The sequence below is a fragment of the Podarcis melisellensis genome (assembly GCF_964234715.1).
Source record: "Podarcis melisellensis genome assembly, chromosome: 4".
Taxonomy (NCBI): domain Eukaryota; kingdom Metazoa; phylum Chordata; class Lepidosauria; order Squamata; family Lacertidae; genus Podarcis; species Podarcis melisellensis.
The window spans coordinates 99449393-99470340 of NC_138531.1; the positions used below are offsets into that span (position 1 = coordinate 99449393).

A 20948-nucleotide genomic window follows, 5' to 3' on the forward strand; every position below is an offset into this window, starting at 1 on the left:
AGCCTAAGCTCAGCCCTGCACCAGAGTCACACAATCTCTGTTCTTGCTGGGTATTTTCTACTTTATGCAGAGTGGTACTCACATTCTCAGGGAGAGGGTCTTCCAGGTTATTGGCAACAACCTGGACCTTTATAACATGGAGGTGAAAAGGACAGAAATTGAGACCTTCTGTATGCAAAACAGAGCAATAGAATTGCAGAGTTGGAAGGGACCCCAAAGGTCAATTCCAACCCCTGTGGTGCAGGAATAAATAGGAGCTTACCTTATTCCAGTGGTTCTCCAAGGGTGTGGCAGGCCACACTGGTGTGGCAGGAGAGCGTGACAAGGGTGGCAGGAAGTTTCAAGGACAGTCAAAGAAACACTTAAACATTTCAGCATAGTATAGTAAATTTGTTTTGATGTTTACCCAGAAACAGAATCCATGCCCCTCGTCAAGAGCACTTTTATATTCTTCTACCCTTCTCCATGACATATTGTTGTGAACAGAGATTTTCAATCTGACAAATATGCAAGATCAGAAAAGAGCAAGGCTTCTTTGCATTGACGAGATGAGCATTTGTTTGTCCCAAGTTAGGCCTAATATACCGTACCTTTTCCGTGTACAAGACAAGGGTTTTTTTTACTCTAAAATTATGTTCAAAAACTTGCCTCGTCTTATACATGGAGAGTGAATGGGGTGGACAGGTGATTGGCTGCAGCTGCAAGCAGGAGCTTGTCAGCGATGATTGTTGGCTGCTAGAAGGGCTGCTTTGGATTGGCTGCTGCTTCTCTAATTGGGTTGGTGATTGGCTTCTGCAGCAAACACTGCTGTTGATTGGCTGCCGCAGCCAGTGGACAGGTAAGATTTTGTTTTTGCTGGGGAAGGGTCTGTTTGCAGTTGGTTGTCACTCTGGCAAGTGGGCAGTTGTATGCTGCTGGTGATTGTCAGCGTCGATGGTGCATGTGAGCAATTTGTGGCAATTCCCTCCCCCCAAAAGCTGTAAAACTCTGGGCAATCCTCTACAAAAAAAAGCTCAACAACTCTGAGCCATCTCAGAGCTCTTAAATTTTAAATAGGGGGCGTCTTATAGATGGGGATCTTATAGACAGAAAAGTACGGTAAATGTGATTACCTAGCAAAAGTAAGCTCACACCTCTCAATCACTTTGTATATGTGCAGCTTGAACCTGTGACGCAAACATGCCCTGCGATGTGCATGCATGGCTGCCACAGAACTTTGAGGGCTCCCAGACCCTTCACTGAATTTTTTGGGGGTGCATCTGCTCCCCCCACAATTGGCACACCTGACTTAAGGTACATATGTAAAAGGTTCGTTTATAATTATATTTTGAGAATGATTCCTGTTCTTATGTAGCTGTCTTGTTTTACACTTTCTCGATGCCCCATGATCACATTATAAAGTCGTGCTCTATGTTATAAACTGAGCGCTGCAAGTTCTTCCTTATTGTTTTCCAGTGTATTTCGTATCAATACAAAATTCAGGCTAAGTTGAAGGTGCTGGTTTTGGTGTGTATAAAGCCCTAAAATAGCTGGGGACTAGAAGACCTGAAAGACCACCCACCCCCTTATATACTCAATGGATCGCTGCCCCCTGCAGGTGAGATACTCCTTCAGATACTATGTTATCAGGAGGTCCAGTCCCTATGGGAAAGGAATCAGGTCTTTAGTGTGGGGGCACTGACCCTTTGTAATTCCCTCCCCCTGAATATTAGTCAGGCACAGACTCTGTAGTCTTTTCAGCACCCGCTGAAGACTTTCCTCTTCTAGCAAGCTGTTGAAGTCAAGATTTTTCCCAGGTTGCATCTGTACTGGAATAGTTTTCATATGTTTGTATCACTTGTTGTTTGCTGCCCTGAGATCCTCTGGGAGGAAGGGCCACCGGACAGAACTTAAAGAAAACAATGTTTTCATCAAGATATGCATTTTTACATACCTTATGTTTGGAGAACTGTGCCTCCAAATTTGGAGAAGTTTGAACTTTGAAGGTTAGGTGTTTCAGTTCGCTTATTGGTTTGGGAGATATGGATCGGGTAGGTTTGCTTACTAGCACATCTCTCTCCCATCCTTACTCCCTAATCTGGAGAGGTGACGGCTCACTGACAGAGCACCGGTTTTGCACTCAGAATTCCCCAGCTCACTCCCCAGGATTTTGACTCAAAAGGATTGCAGGATTGAGATACCTGATCAGCGGCTAAGAGCCAGGAGATTACCTCACTGGGCTGACTCAGGAGAAGGCAGCTTCATATGCCTACCCCCAAACCCCAGCTTCTGACCATCCCTCGACCCACACACTTCCAAGACTGGCTTTTATTTTTTGAAAGGACAGTTGAGATTCTCCAGAAGTTGAATGAAGCACCCCATACCCGTTCCTGCGCTTTCCTGACCCAATCGTGGACAAAGTGTGATGACTTCTGTAGACTCCCCATAACATGACATGTTCCAAACAGCACTTCCCCTAGAGTCAGACTAACTTGCCCCAGTGTAACCGACACAAACTTTTAATAAACGCACAATGCCACAGGATATATTATTGTCAGTGTAAGCTTTCTTTTATACAAAAGTGATTACTCCTGGAAGGAATAATTCCAGCCCTTACTGGTTCTCTTCTTTGAGAGTCCATGTAATCCAGTAGTGACAGCATCGGGCTTTAGAACAGCCAGTCCACCCGACTCTCTTGGACGAGGTCGTTATCTCAGTTCTCTGTCCGTAAAATGGGCACGTTAAGGTGCCACTTCCCTGTGCTGTTACTATACGTAAAGGGGACATCGTGATGAAATTGTAGGGCGTTGCTGCTTCCTCCATGAGGATAAGAAGGGTTCAACCACAAGGATTCTCCTTCTCTCTGTAGCAGACCAAGGCAGCCTCCTCTTGCTGCTGCCATTGCCCAGTTTCCCACTGCTTTTCATCTTGAACCAGCAAAACAGAACCACAGGCCTCTCTCTCCAGGAAGGAAATACAAGACGTTGCACCCAAGGTGGTATGCAGCGTCTAATGATCAGCTTGGGGATCCTATTATTACTGACAGGTGGGTTATATGTTTATGTACAATATTTATATCTTGCCCTTTGCCAAATGGCACTTGGGCAGCTAACACCAAGTTGTATGTACAAAAGAAGGAACGGATAAAAGTGCCAAAACACAGCACGAGGAAGTCTTCAGTCTCGTTCTCTTCACATAGCAGCTGGGACTCATGCTTAACCTCTGCAGCTTGGCCTCTTCTTCTGGTGGAATAGAAATTGGTTCTGGTGCATTGGTCAAGCAGCTGACTCCTGGACCACAGACGGAGGGCTGGTGCCGGATTCTCTGCGGGCTCCACTCTCCTTCTTTTTTAACATGAAGTATAGAATGCAAAGCAACGCAAAGCAGCTTGCTTCCAAAAAAATCTGAAGGCCAACAAACCTGAGGGCCCAAAAAATTAAAAGGAATAAATCAGTGAGGTCAAAGGGACCACAGTGCAGCATCTACCTGCCTGCCTAGCCATCCTTCCATTTTAAAATGGATGCCAGGCCTCCTTCTCCACTCCCCAGGAACCCAAATTCTGCCACATGCCCTGCCTTGGGCTTGAAAGGACTACTGTGGCTTAAATTAAGATTCATACAACTAAGCCTATCTTCTGACCTAGAGGAAACTTCTGAAAGTCATCGTTATCTGAAGACATGGCCTGCACAGAAGGAGGAAGCTCAGTAAAGCCAAAAGCAGTTGAAGAGCAAGTGTTATGCACCCGCCCACCTGAACAGATGGCCAGTCTTGTGGGACTTTACATCTATTTTGCTTTGTCTTGTTTTCACTTTGCTGTATTTTAAAATTGCTGTGCCATGAGATCAGTTGCAACGAGGGGCAGGGTATGCATTCTTTAAAAGAAGCAAACTCCATCTTTTGCTGTTGCCTTTCAACCTGACCCTTGTCTGTAGATAGTATTGATGCCACAAACACACACACACACACACACACCCCAAATTAGTGACCTGTTATGGGGACAAAGAGAGGGGCTCAGTAGGAGGCTTACCTGTGCCGGAATAATACATTGTTATAGTATCTGCAGGCTGTTCTCTTTTGGCACTTGTATTGCCACAGGACGCAGGCTGTGTCAATGAGGCTACCGTACACCACTGGCGCAGGCAACCAGGCTAGAAAAGAAAGCAAGAAGTTCATGCCACGTAAGAAGAAGTTCATGCTCCGGAACGGATCCCGTTCGCATCCAGAGGTACCACTGTATTTTGGTTCTTTTTCTCAAGAAGGGTTTGAGTTGAAGAAAAACATTGTATTAGTAAGCAGGGGTCTGCCAAGCACAATGGGAATTACTGTATTTTTCTGTGTATAAGACTAGGTTTCCCCCTAAAAAATAATGTCCAAAATGTGGGGGCATATCATACACAGGGACCATCTCCCCCATTTTCTTAAATTGGAGTCGCCCAAAATAGGGGTCGTCTTATACATGGGGGCGTCTTATAGATGGAAAAATACGGTAATATTGTTTGGAGGGATCACCCCTGCATACTTGCACATCTGTACTATAAAAAGCTTATGTTGTATCTTAAATTTGGAATAAGTATAGTGTGTGTGTGCTTTGACTATGAATTTATTGGGGCCTATTGGACCCAAGTCGAATTTGTAAATGCTTCTTGCATGTGTCCACAAGTTAAAATGCACAGAAAGCAAAGATTGCTCTGGCTTCTGAGATTTCACCCTGCACATTCAACAAGTGTTCAAGTTTTCTGTACAACCACCAAGGCTGGAAATTTCCTTTTCAGGATGCGAAATTCACCACCCAACAGCAAACTGACTGTGCCCCAAACACACACGCACCACTTGCCTCTGACTCACCTAGAACTCTCTGCATGAGGAACTGTATCCCTATGGCAAAAGACTTATCTTCAGGGTCAACGTTTCTGGAAGAGAAAGCCAAAAGGGATTGGTGGGAGCCCAAGGGGCATGTCTGCAGAAGGCTGTGAGCCCTTGGGGACTCTTCAGGCTAGGTGATCTGCTGCTACGCTGGAAAACAACTGCTTGCAAAAATGTGCACATTAGTTAAAACTGCATGCAAAAATGTGCTTATTGGGAGAAATCCACAACAGAACATGGGTAAATTTTCATGAGGGTTAATAACCATATATATGCAAATTGCTGCAGAAATCTGGAAAACTGAATTTAAGATTGGAAGTTGGGGGGGGGGGATCAACTAAGAGAATTGAAATGGACAGATCCTTCCAGCCCTTGTTCCAGCTTTCTGCACATGAGGTGTATTTTTCAGAAGAGATTCTGTTCTCTTTCCCTTGCTGCTCCTAATGCCTGGAACTTCTTTTCGAAACACTTTGTGGTGGCACTTGCTTCTCGCTCTCTCCCTTAAAATCCCCCCTGAAACTCACTTTTCACAGGAGGCTTATGCCCTTATTCCTCACCCCCACTGAACTAAGCTCAAGAGAGAGCATTTAGCTGCATTTGTTCATATTCATATTTTTTTCTTCCTTTGCCTTTCCCATTCCTGCCCCATAGCTGCCATTTCTTCCATTGTCAAAGTTTAGACTATAGGCTCTTTGGGGGCTAAGAGTCTATCAGTGAAGTGCCATGTAATTCCCGGTGAACACTAATCAATAAACAACTGGGCATAAACTGTTGGTTTTGTTTTTTTAATGAACCATCTCTTCCCTCCCCTTTGTGAAGGACAGGCATTCAAATACAGCAGAGCCCACAAACGCATCTGATCTAGATTCCTTGACAGAGAAAGGCCACTGCTCAAATGTTCCTAGGAAGTACTTTTAAAATGTCACAAAGTACCTCAGAACAAGCACGAAGCCCGGCGTGTGTGCGAGGCTCCCCAGGAAGGTGGACAAGGAGGCGATGGTCACAAAAGGCATCAGGAATTTGGAACAGTGGAAGCTGCAGCTCCCAGGTGTAGCATATCCATAGCCGCCGTCGACAACAATGCAGTTGCAACTGGTGTAGTTCTGAGGGAAGGGGCAGGAAGTCAGAGAAGGAACAACGGCAACAGTACCAGGGGCAGGTGGGAGGAAAGGTTAAGACTGATCTCCCCCTTCCCTTCTCCCCATTGCCATTCCCCCATCTTGAATAAGGAGCATCCATTAATCTAAAAGCATGAATCAAAGAAGAAGAGGAGGAGGAGGAGGAGGAGGAGAAGGAGTTTGGATTTGATATCCCGCTTTATCCCTACCCAAAGGAGTCTCAAAGCGGCTCACAATCTCCTTTCCCTTCCTCCCCCACAACAAACACTCTGTGAGGTGAGTGGGGCTGAGAGACTTCACAGAAGTATGACTGGCCCAAGGTCACCCAGCAGCTGCAGGTGGAGGAGCAGGGAAGCGAACCCGGTTTACCAGATTACGAGTCTACCACTCTTAACCACTACACCACACTGGTGTAGAGTTGGAAGGGACCCCAAGGGTCATCCAGCTCAACCCTCTGCAATGCAGGAATCTTTTGCCCAGCATGGGGCTCATGTGTATTTCACATTAGCAGTGCCCATTTTCAAGCCTGCCTGAGGGATACTGACCCGATATCCTGTATGTGGGGGGACTGAGTGTGGTTCCTTAAGGCCTAACTATGTGTGGCAGGCAAGAGCATGTAGCGGACTCTGGATGACAAAACAAAAGAGGGCAATTTGCAGCAGAGGCACGGAAGAGGTAGGGACACCTCCCACCTGATGCTTCTCCACTCCAAGCCCACCACTTTCCGACCACTTTCTTCTTGCAGGCTTCTTTATGAAGATCTAGAAGAATCTATACTCACCAGAACTTTCTGTGTTTCGGATTCGATATTTAGCCCCGTGCAGCCAGCGTAGCAAGGGGAGATGTATTCAATACCATTCGCACCGCACACAGGGTTATAGGCTGACAGGGAGCATTTGCACATTTGGTTACAATCGAAAATGTGTTCCTCAATTCCAGAACTGCAGAAGGAAGAGTACAGAATTAGGTCAGCAAGAGCATCGTGGCCCTGGGACATTTTTGCATGCATTTGCACAAAGGCTTATGCAAATATTTATTGGGGCTGTCATTCAGTACAAGACACCATAGTCAACTGATCGTATGAGTTTTACTTGGTTAAATCGGCTTGCCTTTGCACATGAAATACATCTGAATACAAAAAGTTTTCCTTCCTTCCTTCCTTCCTTCCTTCCTTCCTTCCTTCCTTCCTTCCTTCCTTCCTTCCTTCCTTCCTTCCTTCCAGAATCAGAGAGTTGGGTCATCTAGCCCAACCCCCTGCAATGCTGGATCTCAACTAAAGCATCCATGACAGAGTCTTCGTATGTGATGCTTACACGTGTCACAGCGGGCGGCATCCCAGTGCCAGGAACTGCTGAGCACTGCAACATGTGCTGAGAGGCGTAATTGCAGCCCCTCAGGCTAGAACCTTCTCGATCTGGCCTGGCTCCATATTCCTAGCTTCCTTTATGAGCCAACCTGGTTGCTTGAGCTGTGGCTCTAGGGGACCTTTTCATTTCCAGTCTTCTTCTTCAGCCCTGACTTTCTCCATACTGCAGACACCCTTTAATTCCTAAGTAATTTCGTTGTCCCCGAGAGGGGGCAATGACAATAAAGATATTATTATTATTTTTTTAATTATTATTATTATTATTATTATTATTATTATTATTATTATTATTTGCTGCTCTGGTGGCCTTGCATTTTTGCTAAGCTTAGTTCCTGGTTCTCTCTCTTCCCCCACCCTCCTCCCCTTCACTACCTCTGTGACAACAACTGATAAATCTAATTAATCATAGTATCTATAAAGCAACGTTGGGGAACCTTCTTCAGTCCAAATGCCACATCCCCTCAGAGGCAACCCCTTCTGGGGGCTTCCTATCCATGGTGGGAGCGGCAGAAGAGGGGTGTGTAAAGAGGGGTGTGCAAAAGATGTGACAGAAGGAATTCAAACAAAGAGCCAGCAGGTGTAGACACAAAGTCAGAAAAGCTAAAGCACAGAATGAACTCAGGCTTGCTAGAGAGGTTAAAAGCAACAAAAAAGGCTTTTATGGGTATGTTTGTAGCAAAAGGAAGAACAAAGAAACAGTGGGGTCACTCAGAGGAGAAGATGGTGAAATGCAAACAGGGGACACAGAAAGGGCTGAACTCCTCAATGCCTTCTTTGCCTCAGTCTTCTCCGATAAAGAAAACAATGCCCGACCTGAAGAATTTGGAGCAAATGATTCAGCAGAGGAAACACAGCCCAGAATAACTAAGGAGATAGTACAAGAATACTTGGCTAGTCTAGATGTATTCAAGTCTCCAGGGCCAGATGAACTGCATCCAAGAGTATTAAAAGAACTGGCAGATGTGATCTCAGAACCACTGGCAGTCATCTTTGAGAATTCCTGGAGAACAGGCGAAGTCCCGGCAGACTGGAGGAGGGCAAATGTTGTCCCTATTTTCAAAAAGGGGAAAAGAGAGGACCCAAATAAGTACCGCCCAGTCAGTCTGGCATATCAATACCAGGGAAGATTCTGGAGCAGATCATTAAGCAAACAGTCTGTGAGCACCTAGAAAGGAATGCTGTGATCACCAATAATCAGCATGGATTTCTGAAAAATAAGTCATGTCAGACTAACCTGATCTCGTTTTTTGACAGAATTACAACCCTGGTAGATGAAGGGAAGGCAGTGGATGAAGCCTACCTTGATTTCAGCAAGGCATTTGACAAGGTGCCCCATGATATTCTTGTAAAGAAGCTGGTAAAATGTGGTCATGACTATGCTACCACTCAGTGGATTTGTAACTGGCTGACTGACCGAACCCAAAGGGTGCTCATCAATGGTTCCCCTTCATCCTGGAGAAGAGTGACTAGTGAGGTGCCACAGGGTTCTGTCTTGGGCCCGGTCTTATTCAACATCTTCATCAATGACTTGGATGATGGACTCAAGGGCATCCTGATTAAATTTGCAGATGACACCAAACTGGGAGGGGTGGCTAACACCCCAGAGGACAGGATCACACTTCAAAACGACCTTGACAGATTAGAGAACTGGGCCAAAACAAACAAGATGAATTTTAACAGGGAGAAATGTAAAGTATTGCACTTGGGCAAAAAAAATGAGAGGCACAAATACAAGATGGGTGACACCTGGCTTGAGAGCAGTACATGTGAAAAGGATCTAGGAGTCTTGGTTGACCACAAACTTGACATGAGCCAACAGTGTGACGCGGCAGCTAAAAAAGCCAATGCAATTCTGGGCTGCATCAATAGGAGTATAGCATCTAGATCAAGGGAAGTAATAGTGCCACTGTATTCTGCTCTGGTCAGACCTCACCTGGAGTACTGTGTCCAGTTCTGGGCACCACAGTTCAAGAAGGACACTGACAAAGTGGAACGTGTCCAGAGGAGGGCAACCAAAATGGTCAAAGGCCTGGAAACGATGCCTTATGAGGAACGGCTAAGGGAGCTGGGCATGTTTAGCCTGGAGAAGAGGAGGTTAAAGAAAGAAGATTCCACCTAAACATTAGGAAGAACTTCCTGACAGTAAGAGCTGTTTGACAGTGGAATTTGCTGCCAAGGAGTGTGATGGAGTCTCCTTCTTTGGAGGTCTTTAAGCAGAGGCTTGACAACCATATGTCAGGAGTGCTCTGATGGTGTTTCCTGCTTGGCAGGGGGTTGACTCGATGGCCCTTGTGGTCTCTTCCAACTCTATGATTCTATGAGAAAGCCAAGAAAAGCCTGCACATTCACCCACAGGCCCCATGCCCATTATAGAGCATCTTGGGACTAGATCCCATATATCAACAACTCCCAAACCACGCAAACTTAGGAATGGGTCAGTGTTGAGAAAAGCAAGAGGGGTCGATGAGAAATTGCAGAGATCAGAGGTAGTATGGAGAAGCATGAGAGGAGGAGTAGATGGGAATGCAAGATTGAAGAAGCTATGCAAGGTTGTTACCAGAATTTGGAGAAAGGTTGGGGGGGGTTGCCCCTCCAGCAGACATCATACATACCCCCACTACCAAAATCAACACAATCACGCCCGCAAATGTTCCCACAGAACACTTCATCACACAGTCCCCTCCCCCATCTCTATTCAAAGGGGTCTCCGCTGCACAATACCAAATGTAACAATTCACTGATAAATGTATCTATGTATTGGCTGAATGGGAAAACTTTAGAAAGTCATATAAAATCACTCCAATATCGGATTTGTGCCATTCCAACTTTGTTCTGTTCAGGAAATGAATGACTACCAAGGGGGGGGGGTCTGCAAAGTGGGCAGCTATAATCCCTGAAGCCCAATATCACGGACCCAGCAACCTCTTGCATGGGAGATAATTGCTGGCATCCTGGCTCTGAGTGCCAGACAGTAGCCATCCTAACCTCATTTGGTTAGGAACTTGGTCAAGACAAAAGAGGTGTGGTTAACTTGGCCATGTACATACTCACCTTTGTTTTACAGTGGTACCTTGGTTCTCAAACGCCTTGGTACTCAAAACAACTTGGAACCCAAACACTGCAAACCCGGAAGTAAGTGTTCCAGTTTGCGAACTTCTTTGGGAAGCCGAATGTGCTCCGATTTGAGTGCCACACTTCCATTTTGAGAGTTATGCTGAGGTCTGTCTGTTTTCGCTATTTATTTTGCAGTTTCATTTTTGCCGCACTTCTTGTTTTGTTTTTGTGATTGTGTGGAACCCAGTTCAACTATTGATTGATTCACTGATTGATTGTGTGACTGCAGTACATTGTTTATTGCTTTCATTTTATGGATCAATGGTCTCGTAAGATAGTAAAATTCATGTTAAATTGCTGTTTTCGGGGTTGTTATTAAAAGTCTGGAACAGATTAATCCATTTTGCATTACTTTCTATGGGAAAGCTGCCTTGGTTTTGGAAAGCTTTGGTTTTGGAACGGACTTCCGGAATGGATTAAGTTTGAGAACCCAGGTACCACTGTACTTAATCGGTGTGAAGTGGAGGTCAAGGTATGGATAGGGGCAAACCTGATGCTCACGTTTCTGCCAGAAGACCCCTCCCAGGTTATGAAATAGCTGTGGTGTATATATGATGTATGTATGATGCTTCACTAAGGGTATTGTGGGTAAAAAAAGAAACTTATAAAAAAGGGAGCCATCCTTTGTTTGGGGCTTCTTTCTGCTTTTTTCATGTGGTGGCTGAAAGTCCTGCAACAGTCTTCTAAATAAAGATCAGTCCTACAGGCTGCTGTTTTGCTCCTATATTCCTAGCTGGTGTCTTTGTTTGGCAATGCAAGTGAGCCCAAGGGTTTTCCTATAACAAGGTGTAGACAGAAAATGGGTTTCCTGCAGAGCAAAGAGGAGGGAGTGCGAAAGAAAAAAGGAAGACTTAAGGAAAGAGCCAGGAATCGAAGCATGTCAACTGAAAATCCCTACAGTTAAAGACTTTCATTTTTCTTCAAACCTACACTTCTATGGCCTTAAACTGGATAACTTCCCCACATCTTCCTTTAAACAGGCATGCTTGTATACCTTCCAGAAAGGTCAAGTCCCGCCACCGTCTGCGTCTGGCAGCCCAAGAAGAAGAGCGGCACGTCACAGATGGTACAGAGACCCATGCTGATTACGCTCATCAGGGCGATCTGGGTGAGGGAGAGGCGGCAGTTCCTTATGATGGCCCCTCCAAGGGCGATTCCGAACATGCCACTCGGGATGTTGACAGCTCCTGTGGGATGGTGGTGATGATTTGTTAAATTTGTATACCAACCTTCACACGAAGATCGCAACATAAAACTACAAAATCAGAACACAGAATACATTTTTAAAAAGCAACGATAACCCTGCCTGTTCCTTCTTTGAACTGCAGGGGTTTTGTTGCAATCAAGTGGTATGTGGATTTTGTTAGATAGATAAACAATGCAGAGATCCACCAGCAGAACAACCTTTCCCTGCCCACAGCCTGCTTATTTTAAAGAAGCTTCTTTAAAAAGGGGTGGAATTGGGCAGGGGTGGGTACCGTATTTTTCTCTCTATAAGACGCACCAGACCACAAGACGCACCTAGTTGTTGGAGGAGGAAAGAAAAAAATATTCTGAATCTCAGAAGCCAGAACAGCAAGAGGGATCACTACGCAGTGAAAGCAGCAATCCCTCTTGCTGTTCTGGCTTCTGGGATAGCTGCGCAGCCTGCATTCGCTCCATAAGACGCACACACATTTCCCCTTACTTTTTAGGAGGGGGAAAAGTGAGTCTTATAGAGCAAAAAATACAGTATTTGCATTTTTTCCTAACGGTGCTTCAAATATATGTGATTTCACTGGTGTGCACGGTGCCTTGGGATGTAACCCCCTTGTAAACGGGGGGGGGGGGGTGGCCTGTACAGTTGCACCCACATTCCTGCCCTTCTATTGGGCATGCATTTGCCATTTTAGAGCAGGCATTCCACGTACAACCAACAACAGATTGACAAGGGTTTCTGATTCCCAGTTGTTTAAGAACAGTGACCGTGAAAAAGCTCTTGCGCCCACATTGAACCACTGAAAGAAATCTGGGTGGGAGGAAACCAGGAGTTCTTTTTGTGTCAAAAGCTCAGGCCTGGTACTGAAAAGCAAATTCCTGGACTGAGTATACACTCAGACTCAGATGCCCACCCCTACTTTCCTCTGGGCTCTTTGGGAATCCATTAGATTCCCAAAGTACACCCTACAACAAAAGCCTAAAGACTGCTCCCCACCTGACACAGAGCGCAATCCCTTCCCATCTCTTGGCAAAGAGATGTAGGGATAACATGGTGCATTGTTTTCTCTGTTGATTTCAATGGGTTTACCCTAAGTAAAACTTAGCTGGATACCACTCATGATTTTTGCCCTGAGAAAATTGAACGCTGCCAAAATTTGGCACAACACTGTCCCTTGCTAAACGCGATAGGAATGGGATCTAAATGACCTTGAGATCTTGCAATCTGGAAACATGGAAGTAGCACACACCTAGGATCATGTTGGCAACAGATGCGGACAGGGAGAACTGCCTCTCCAACAGTTTGGCCATGAAGGTTGCTATGCCAGCAATCATGCCAGAGAGATTGACCATAGCCAAGATGACCACAACTAAGATGGGGTTCTTCATCAGCCTCATGAAAACCACAGGAAACACTGCAACAGAAGAAAGAGTAGCAAATTATAATTAATAATAAGAATAGGCATTATTTTGTTGCTGTTTCTTGCTGCTACAGAATAAGTAGGTCGTTCTCAAAGTGGGTGCTTCTGCTCCTGGGGGGCAGTGGGAATACCTAAGGGGTGGTAAGTGGCAAAGGGGGAACCGGAGGTATAAATGAATGTCAGACTTTGAAAAGCTGGTGTCACTGGATCAAGTGAATCAATTTTTGTTGAATTAGTTAAACTAAATAGTTTTAATTGGGTTTTAAATAAATTTGCAACTACTGTTTGGAATTCTGGATTTTGTTGTGTTATTATCTTTTTTGTGGGTTGTGCACACCATTTTTCTGAATAATGTTTTTTATCGGGTAGGGTAGAGGGAACTTGGTATAGGTTTATGGAACCAAGTGGGCGGTGGCGTGAAAACATTTGGGACCCACTCGGCTAACTCTTTTTTGCCTTGAAGAGGTAGCAACAGCAAGTATGGTAATTTAGGTAGCTTATGGTAGTTTAGGCAGCCAACACAGGGTGGCAACATAATGGACATGTAGAAGGAATGGCAGCTTAGCCTGTCCAACGAAATCTGTTGCTCAGAATAAAGAACTAGCTGGGGCTTAAAAGGACTTAAAAGGGTATGTTTAGCATGGAAAAGAGGAGACTTGAGAGGAGATATGAGAGCCACCTTCAAATATCTTAAGGGTTGCCTCAACAAATGAAACAGATTTGTAAAAACGCTACGTGGAAGAAGAAGAAGAAAAAAACATATGAGGCACTACACTTCTGTAAAACAAGAAAATCCTTAATAAAAAATATTTTTAAAAAAATATCTTAAGGGCTGTCACATGGAGGATGGAGCAGGCTTGTTTTCTGCTGCTCCAGAAGGGAGGGCAAAACCAATGGATTTAACTAACAAGGAGTTTCTGACTAAATATTAGGAAGGAATTTCTGACAGCAAGAGCTGTTTGGCAGTGGAACGGTCTCCCTCGGGAGGTGACAGACTCTCCTTCCTCGGACGGACGTTTTGAAGCAGAAGTTGGATGGGCATCTGTCATGGATGCTTTAGCTGAGATTCCTGCATTGTAAGGGGCTGGGCTAGACGACCCCTGGGGATCCCTTCCACGTCTACAATTCTATGATTCTATGACCAGTGGAGCCAGTATGGTCAGCTGACTGAGTGCTAAGTGAGGTGTTTGAGGCTTGTATGGCAGTTGACACCGTGCCCTTGAGGAACCTGCATTTCAGAGGACATGTGCTAAGTGACGCTGTCAGATCACTAAGAAATTGGGGGGGGGGGGGATCTGAAAGGCTTGCAGAGGAAACAGTTCCCTGGTGGTTGGGCCAGGAAGGCTCTGAAACCTAGCTGGTGGAAGCCCAGGTCACACAGAGAGACCCCCTTTCCCTACTCCTTTTTCCTTTATATGGAAAAATTCCAATGGCAGAATAGTAGTGCCAGTGGTTCTGTGCAGCTCATTTCTGCTTGAGACTCTTGATCCACAGAGGATGATGGCATGGCCCAGCGAGTCAGGCCACCCCTCACATGAGCAGACTTTGCAGTCAACAACATCTCCCCAAAGACGTCTGCCATGTACAAGGTGTTGTTCCTTGGCAGTTCATCAGATATCATTTTATTTGTATGCCGCCTTTCCAAAACTCAAACAAATGCTCAAGGTGACCTACAACATACACACACACATAACTTCAACAAAAGTAGTCATAAACAGGAAGCAAAGCATTAAAAAACATATCACCAAACTGAACAATTTCCACGTAAATCATAACAGGATCTAAAACGAAGATACAGTGGTACCTTGGTTTGAGAACAGCTTAGTTTATGAACAACTTGGATTAAGAATGCTGCAAACCCATAAGTAGGTGTTTTAGTTTGTGAACTTTGCCTTGGAAGCAGAACATGTTCCGCTTCCTGTTGAGTGTGTTCCATTGTAAATTGAGTCCCCCGCTGCTATGGGAAAGTACACCTTGGTTTAAGAACACTTTGGTTTAAGAACGGACTTCTGGAACGGATTAAGTTCGTAAACCAAGGTACCACTGTACAAAAAACCAACAACAACTCCTCAGCCCAAGAGTCTTTTGCAGTTCAGCTGATAAAGCACCCCCTTCTCTCTGGGTGGTAAGCTCAGGAGCTGCTGGATTCCTCTATTGCAGTAGAATGCTTTGCACGGTGATCTCTCTCTCTCTCTCTCTCTCTCTCTCTCTCTCTCTCTCTGGAATTTGTCTCCCTGGCTGATTAACATTTTCTTGGCCATCCAGAAGCACAGTGGCAGATTGGAAGCATATTGTTATCTGATGGACATAAAACTTGCTAGGCTAAAAGTAGGAATAGGGCATTTAGCTTAATCCGGAGGAGAAAGAGAGTGCTTTATTGGACCGGACAGCGAATGTTCCCCATTACTCTGCCTGATAACAGATCTCTAAATCAATCTTAAGTACGCTGCATCCCGACAGAGCTTTAAAGCTGCAGTTTTACAGCGTGTCTGGAATTTCCCCTGCAATCGTGGAGAAAGTTATAGGCTCGTCTTTGGCCCTTTATCGCTTTATCATGATGCAGATTAGTAGTCTGGTGGCTGGTTAAAATCTGCCTGGTGTTACCAAGAAGAGCCCTTCAGTTGGAATTCTCCACAAACCTATTTTTCCCTGAGCAAATGGACGCAGGCCCATTACGAAGGAACTGGAGGAAGCCATAGTAATTTCAGCCAAACCTCCTTCCACAGCAGCGGTGTAAATCTGAACGTTCACATTGTCTACTACATGCCGGCCTAATTAGAAAATTTACTCTATTGTTTGCAGATCCAGTTATTAATTCTGAAAAAAGCAACTTCACTAGTGATGGGATCAAGCCTAAATATACATTTCCCGGGAAATGTCTCTACCTTCTCCCATACGGGATCTTGGTAACCTGGATAGGTTCTCTGATTCTTATGTAACTAGTTCCAGAATGTAGCCAACATTTCTCTTGGAGACCCGCCCCCCCCTCAAGAATAGGGGTGGAGGAGAAATTTAATTCTATTTGCATCAGAAAGAACCTTCTGACAGTGAGAGTGAAATCGTCTCCCTCGGGAGGTTGTGGACTCTTCTTCTTGGGAGATTTTAAAGTAGAGGTTGGATGGCCAGCTGTCATGGATGCTGTAGCTGAGATTCCTGCATTGCAGGGGGTTGGACTAGATGACCCTTGGGGTCCCTTCCAAGTCTATGATACTATGATTTCAATGAGAAACTATGTAATTCCCAGTTCTCAGACCAATATGTGAACCGAACCACAGCCATCCTTAGAAATTTACATTTTTAAAAAAAATTCAATTACCCAACCAAATAATATGTACAATAATGCATATATTGGGTGAAATGTGCATAAAATGCATACATTCGTTAAAATAACATGGAGATGCATTATTATAGGATGGGGAAATGCTTGCAGAAAAGTGCAAATTAGCCAAAAGCACAGACAAAAATGTAAAAAAAATCCTTCCAGTAGCATCTTAGAGACCAACTAAGTTTGTTATTGGTCCATTTCATGTGGCTCAATGTGGTGCCTTCCATAGTTCTAGTTACAGGTAGGTAGCCTTTTTTTTATTTTGTTTTGACTACGGCAGACGAACACGGCTACCTACCTGTAACTAGACAAAAATGTGTTTATTAGGAAAAATCTGCCCTAAATGTTTTCTACACTAAAATGTTTTCAAATAGATTTTTTTAAAAAAACACAAATCTGCAGGTTGCTGCAGAAATTAGAACTGAACTTCAGACTGGAAAAATGAGAAACAGAGAACTGAAATTGCCATTCATCCATTCCTGCTGAAGACACCCTGCAAAAGTCTGTCCCCTCCTTCTCTTTTTTCAGAGAAGAGAGAAGCAGGCATTCTCAGTGGTGGTGCCCTCCCTTCAGATGTCAAGGAGATAAAGAAGCACACAACTTTTAGAAGACATCTGAAGGCAGCCCTGTATCAGAAGGTTTTTAATGTTTGATGTTTTTATTATGTTTTTAGATATGCTGGGGAAACCCAGCCAGGTGGTCGGGGTTTAATAATAATAACAATAACAACAACAACAATAATAATAACTCCTGCTTGGATGCCCATGTGAGCGGACCTCCTCAGCTCTCGTAGTCCTCCCTTCACCTTACAGCCTCTCCCCATCTCTCTGCCTCTTCTCTATGTTATAGCAGTTTAATCATGAAACTTAAAGGAACATTAGTGTGCTCTCTGGAAAACCTATACAAATAGAAATGGATTTCCCTCGAAATTTTCTTGGACAAATAAGAAATACATAATAACAAACACAACATACATAACAAAACAAGAGTGAACTTAGTCTCAGTACTGATTGTTGATGTGCAAGAACAAGCAAACAGACAAATAAATGAAGCAACCAGAAGACACAATAACAGGTCAGGTATAGAAACAGCAGCCTGGAAGGCCAAAGGAAGAAATGTATTCATTTTTAAGCTGAAGGCCAAAAGTGTTTGGGTATTATACCAGTCCATAATGGGCAATGAAGATCTGTGGGGAGCACTGCTCCCTGCTGTCACAAAACAAATTAAACAAACAGAAACCAGGAAATTGAGCATGAAGTTTTGGATTTTTGATTCAACTTGGAAAGGTTTTAAGGCTGCTTACTTGGGACTGTAGGAAACCTACCCCTTTTCTCTCCATTCTCTGGAACAGTTAATTCCTGCCATTTCTTTTTTTCCTCTCCATTATCTTCATTTCCTAGATCTCACTATCTCTCTGTCCTCACGTACTCCAAACCCAGGTTAATTGCATTTGAGCCTTCCCCTGGTCTGTCTATGCCCCCATTTAACCTTGCCACATCACTAACACCTTCTGTGTAACTTATACAGCAACAAACAGACTCTCCATCTCTGTCTACCTCTCTCTCTAGTAGTAATATGTTAGTGCTGCAAACTGCATCCAGTTTGCTTCCACACAAGACGTTAGCCACAATCGATACCCATCCTTGTCTTTTCTTTATGAAATATCACACTAAACGCACTTGGATCCAAACTGATAAACAATCTAGCTGCATTTTAAGCAGGTGATGTGTACACAGTTTAAGTATACAAGTTCTTGGTTCAGGTTGGTTCAGTTTGTGTGGGTTAGGGTAGCCTGTGTATAATCTTGTTCTGCTCCAAAACTGAATTCGGTCCTTCAAGATGCAAAGCCATATTACTTGGGATTTATTTGTTTTGCAAATTCTCTCAAGTAATTAAGTGAGTGGAGCAACCTGTGTGGTGTGCAACAAACTCTGGAGCAAATAGCCCAAAGATTCATGCCTACATGGGGAAACATGGGTGCCTGTGTAATGTGTGAACCAAGACATGTGTAGCCTTCATAACTTGGGTATGCAGAGACGAGCAGGGCTTCTAGATGGGCAAATAAACACAAGCTTACTTCCGATGAACTGTTTCAGAGTGTAGTCTTTCAGTTCTTTTTCTTTACTTTTTTCAGGTAGGAAGTCGTTGTTTTGAGCTTCTGAAGGGCTGTTCTGGGGCGACTCTTCCTAGAAACGGGCGGGTGACATTGTATTAGACATGAACACAAGGCTATGAGTCAGTGTGGTCAGAGCATCAGACTAGAATCTGGAAGAGCAGCTTTCGAATCCCCGCTTGGCCATAAAGCTCACAGGTGGCCTTGGACCCAGCTACTGCCCCTCAGCCTAAACACAGGGACTTTGTGGGGATTAAATGAGTAGGGGGATAAACCACGTATGCCACCTTGAGCTCCTTGGAGAAAATGGGGTGTGTGTGTAATATACCAGTAAATGCAATAAATAAAGAAACAGTAATATTCCTGGGAAACCTCTGGATCAGTCCACCAAAGCGAGAATCCTGCACAAAAGACCAGGAGTCCTTAAAGCTGGGCTTTGGTCTCTCCTTAGTCCACTTTGTCAATCTCACTCCCAAACTCAGATGAACTCAACCTCACTTTTTATTCCCCCCCCCCCCGCTTCAGTCAGAATTGCATCCTACTGCTGTTTCCCTTTTTGCTACACCTCCTTTGCCACACGACCGCAACCCACTGTTTCCGCAGAGCGATGCAACCCCACTGCACACTTAGTATTTTATCGGTTTCCATTATAGGCCAGCTACTATTATATCAGCCAGCTACTAATCTGATAAATTTAGTAGCTGGCTGATTCAAATCATTTTCCACTGGATTAGCTAACTGCATTCTGCTTCAGTCTGATCCAAACCCACCCACAGATTTCCATAGACATTTTCAGCAGGGGTATAACACACACACACACACGTGCACACAGAGTCAACCCACAGCTTCCATCCATTTAACCTGTACAATTTCAGCTTTACGCATTTGACCAAAAAAAGATATATTTAAAGGGGGGGGCAGTGGCGTAGCGTGGGGGGTGCAGGGGGGGGCCGGCCGTACCGGGCGCAAATCCACAGGTTAGGGGGCACAAATCCACGGGTTAGGGGGTGCAAATTACTTGCCTTGCCCCGGGTGCTGACAACCCACGCTACGCCACTGGGGGGGGCATCCAGGAAAAAAAGGCAGCAATCCCACCCACCGTTGTATTTGCCTTGGGATCCAGGAGTACCCACCCACAAGCTACAAATCTGCTTCAGAGGAAGGGTAACCCCATCAAGAGCAGGTAACCTCCCAATCATCCAGTCTAAGGAACTGCCCCCTTAGGACTGAGCTTCAGTTTGTTGGCTTTCATCCAGTCCATTACCGAGGCAAGACAAGACAACAGTCCAGCACTTCCACTGCCCCACCTGCAGATGTAAAGGAGAGGTAGAGTTGTTGTGTCATCAGCACATTGCTGACAACATACTCCAAAGCTCTGAAAGACCCCACCTAGTGGTTTTATGTAGATGTTAAACCTCCTAGGGGATAAAATTGAGGCCTGAAGAACTCAACACTGAAGGCTCTTTGGAGCTGAAGAGCACTCCCCAAGCATCACCCTCTGGAAGCAAGCATCCAAGCGGGACTGGAACCACAAAGCAGTGCCGCCGCCAACCCAACTCAGGACAGCTACTCCAGAAGGATATCATGTTTGATGGTATCAAAAGTTGCTGAGAGGTCAAGTAGAATTAACAGGGTAGAATTTCCCATGTCTCCCTCCCAACAGTGTTCATCATATAGAATGACCAAAGCAGTTTCTGTGCTAAAACTGGGCCTAAGCCCCAATTGAAATGGATCTAGAAAATCAGTTTCCTCCACCTGGTCCATAACCACCTGCTTAATAACCTGGCCCAAGAAAGGGAGATTGAAATCCGAAGACTCAGTGAGGTCACCAACATAAAACATCCTTTTATCACTCTGCTGCTTTTGTAATCTTGTTCTCCTCAAATCCGCTATTTTGCCAAGAAAAAGGCTAGAAGAGAGTTTTTGTCCTTCTCTTTGTTAAGGCTATTGGATCTCCTCTGTGGACTTTGTTACAGTGGACGGCCCTGTCCCCGAGATTCCCTAGGGGCAAATCAATTTGACTCTGTGCAAATAGCATGGCATAAAATCAAATGGATGCAGCAAAGTCAGCGCTCCACTGAAAGGCAGAAAAGATCCATTTAAATATCCTTCCGTGGAGAGGTTAATGCCTGCGTTGTCTTTCTGGTGAAGTGACATTTATCTGGCCTGGCTCTCAGCTTCATGGCACTTAGTAGCTGAATGCTGAATCTGGCTGGTACAAGTACAGTTGGTTTACTATGAAAGCTAAAACACTTATTACACGGAAGTGTGTGTATATGTATAAACCCTGACGATGGCTTGTTCTGGGAAGCAGCGTCAGGAGGAAGAGACTTGGAGAAGCAGCAGATTGGAATGCTTAACCCCCCACTCCTGAAATCACTTCTTTCCTCTACTGCTGCTCACCCCAACCTCTACAATATGGTTACCAGACATCCCTGTCTCCCAGGGACAG

The 20948-nt window shown here is 44.7% G+C and overlaps 1 protein-coding gene across 5 annotated transcripts in view; it reads right to left on the reverse strand.

Moving 5' to 3' along the window:
- Window positions 1–2467: 2467 nt before the first annotated feature.
- Window positions 2468–20948, reverse strand: part of SLCO2B1 (solute carrier organic anion transporter family member 2B1) — a 65464-nt gene continuing 46983 nt past the window's right edge. For all 5 annotated transcript variants that reach the window (XM_081909833.1, XM_081909832.1, XM_081909829.1 and 2 more), the window contains 8 exons: window positions 18461–18569; window positions 12888–13052; window positions 11435–11627; window positions 6742–6901; window positions 5776–5945; window positions 4825–4889; window positions 4007–4127; window positions 2468–3399 (listed from right to left, as the gene is read on the reverse strand). In XM_081909833.1, coding sequence (XP_081765959.1) covers window positions 3255–3399; window positions 4007–4127; window positions 4825–4889; window positions 5776–5945; window positions 6742–6901; window positions 11435–11627; window positions 12888–13052; window positions 18461–18569 — 1128 coding nt within the window. In that variant the 3' untranslated portion in view covers window positions 2468–3254. The remainder of the gene's footprint in view (window positions 3400–4006; window positions 4128–4824; window positions 4890–5775; window positions 5946–6741; window positions 6902–11434; window positions 11628–12887; window positions 13053–18460; window positions 18570–20948) is intronic.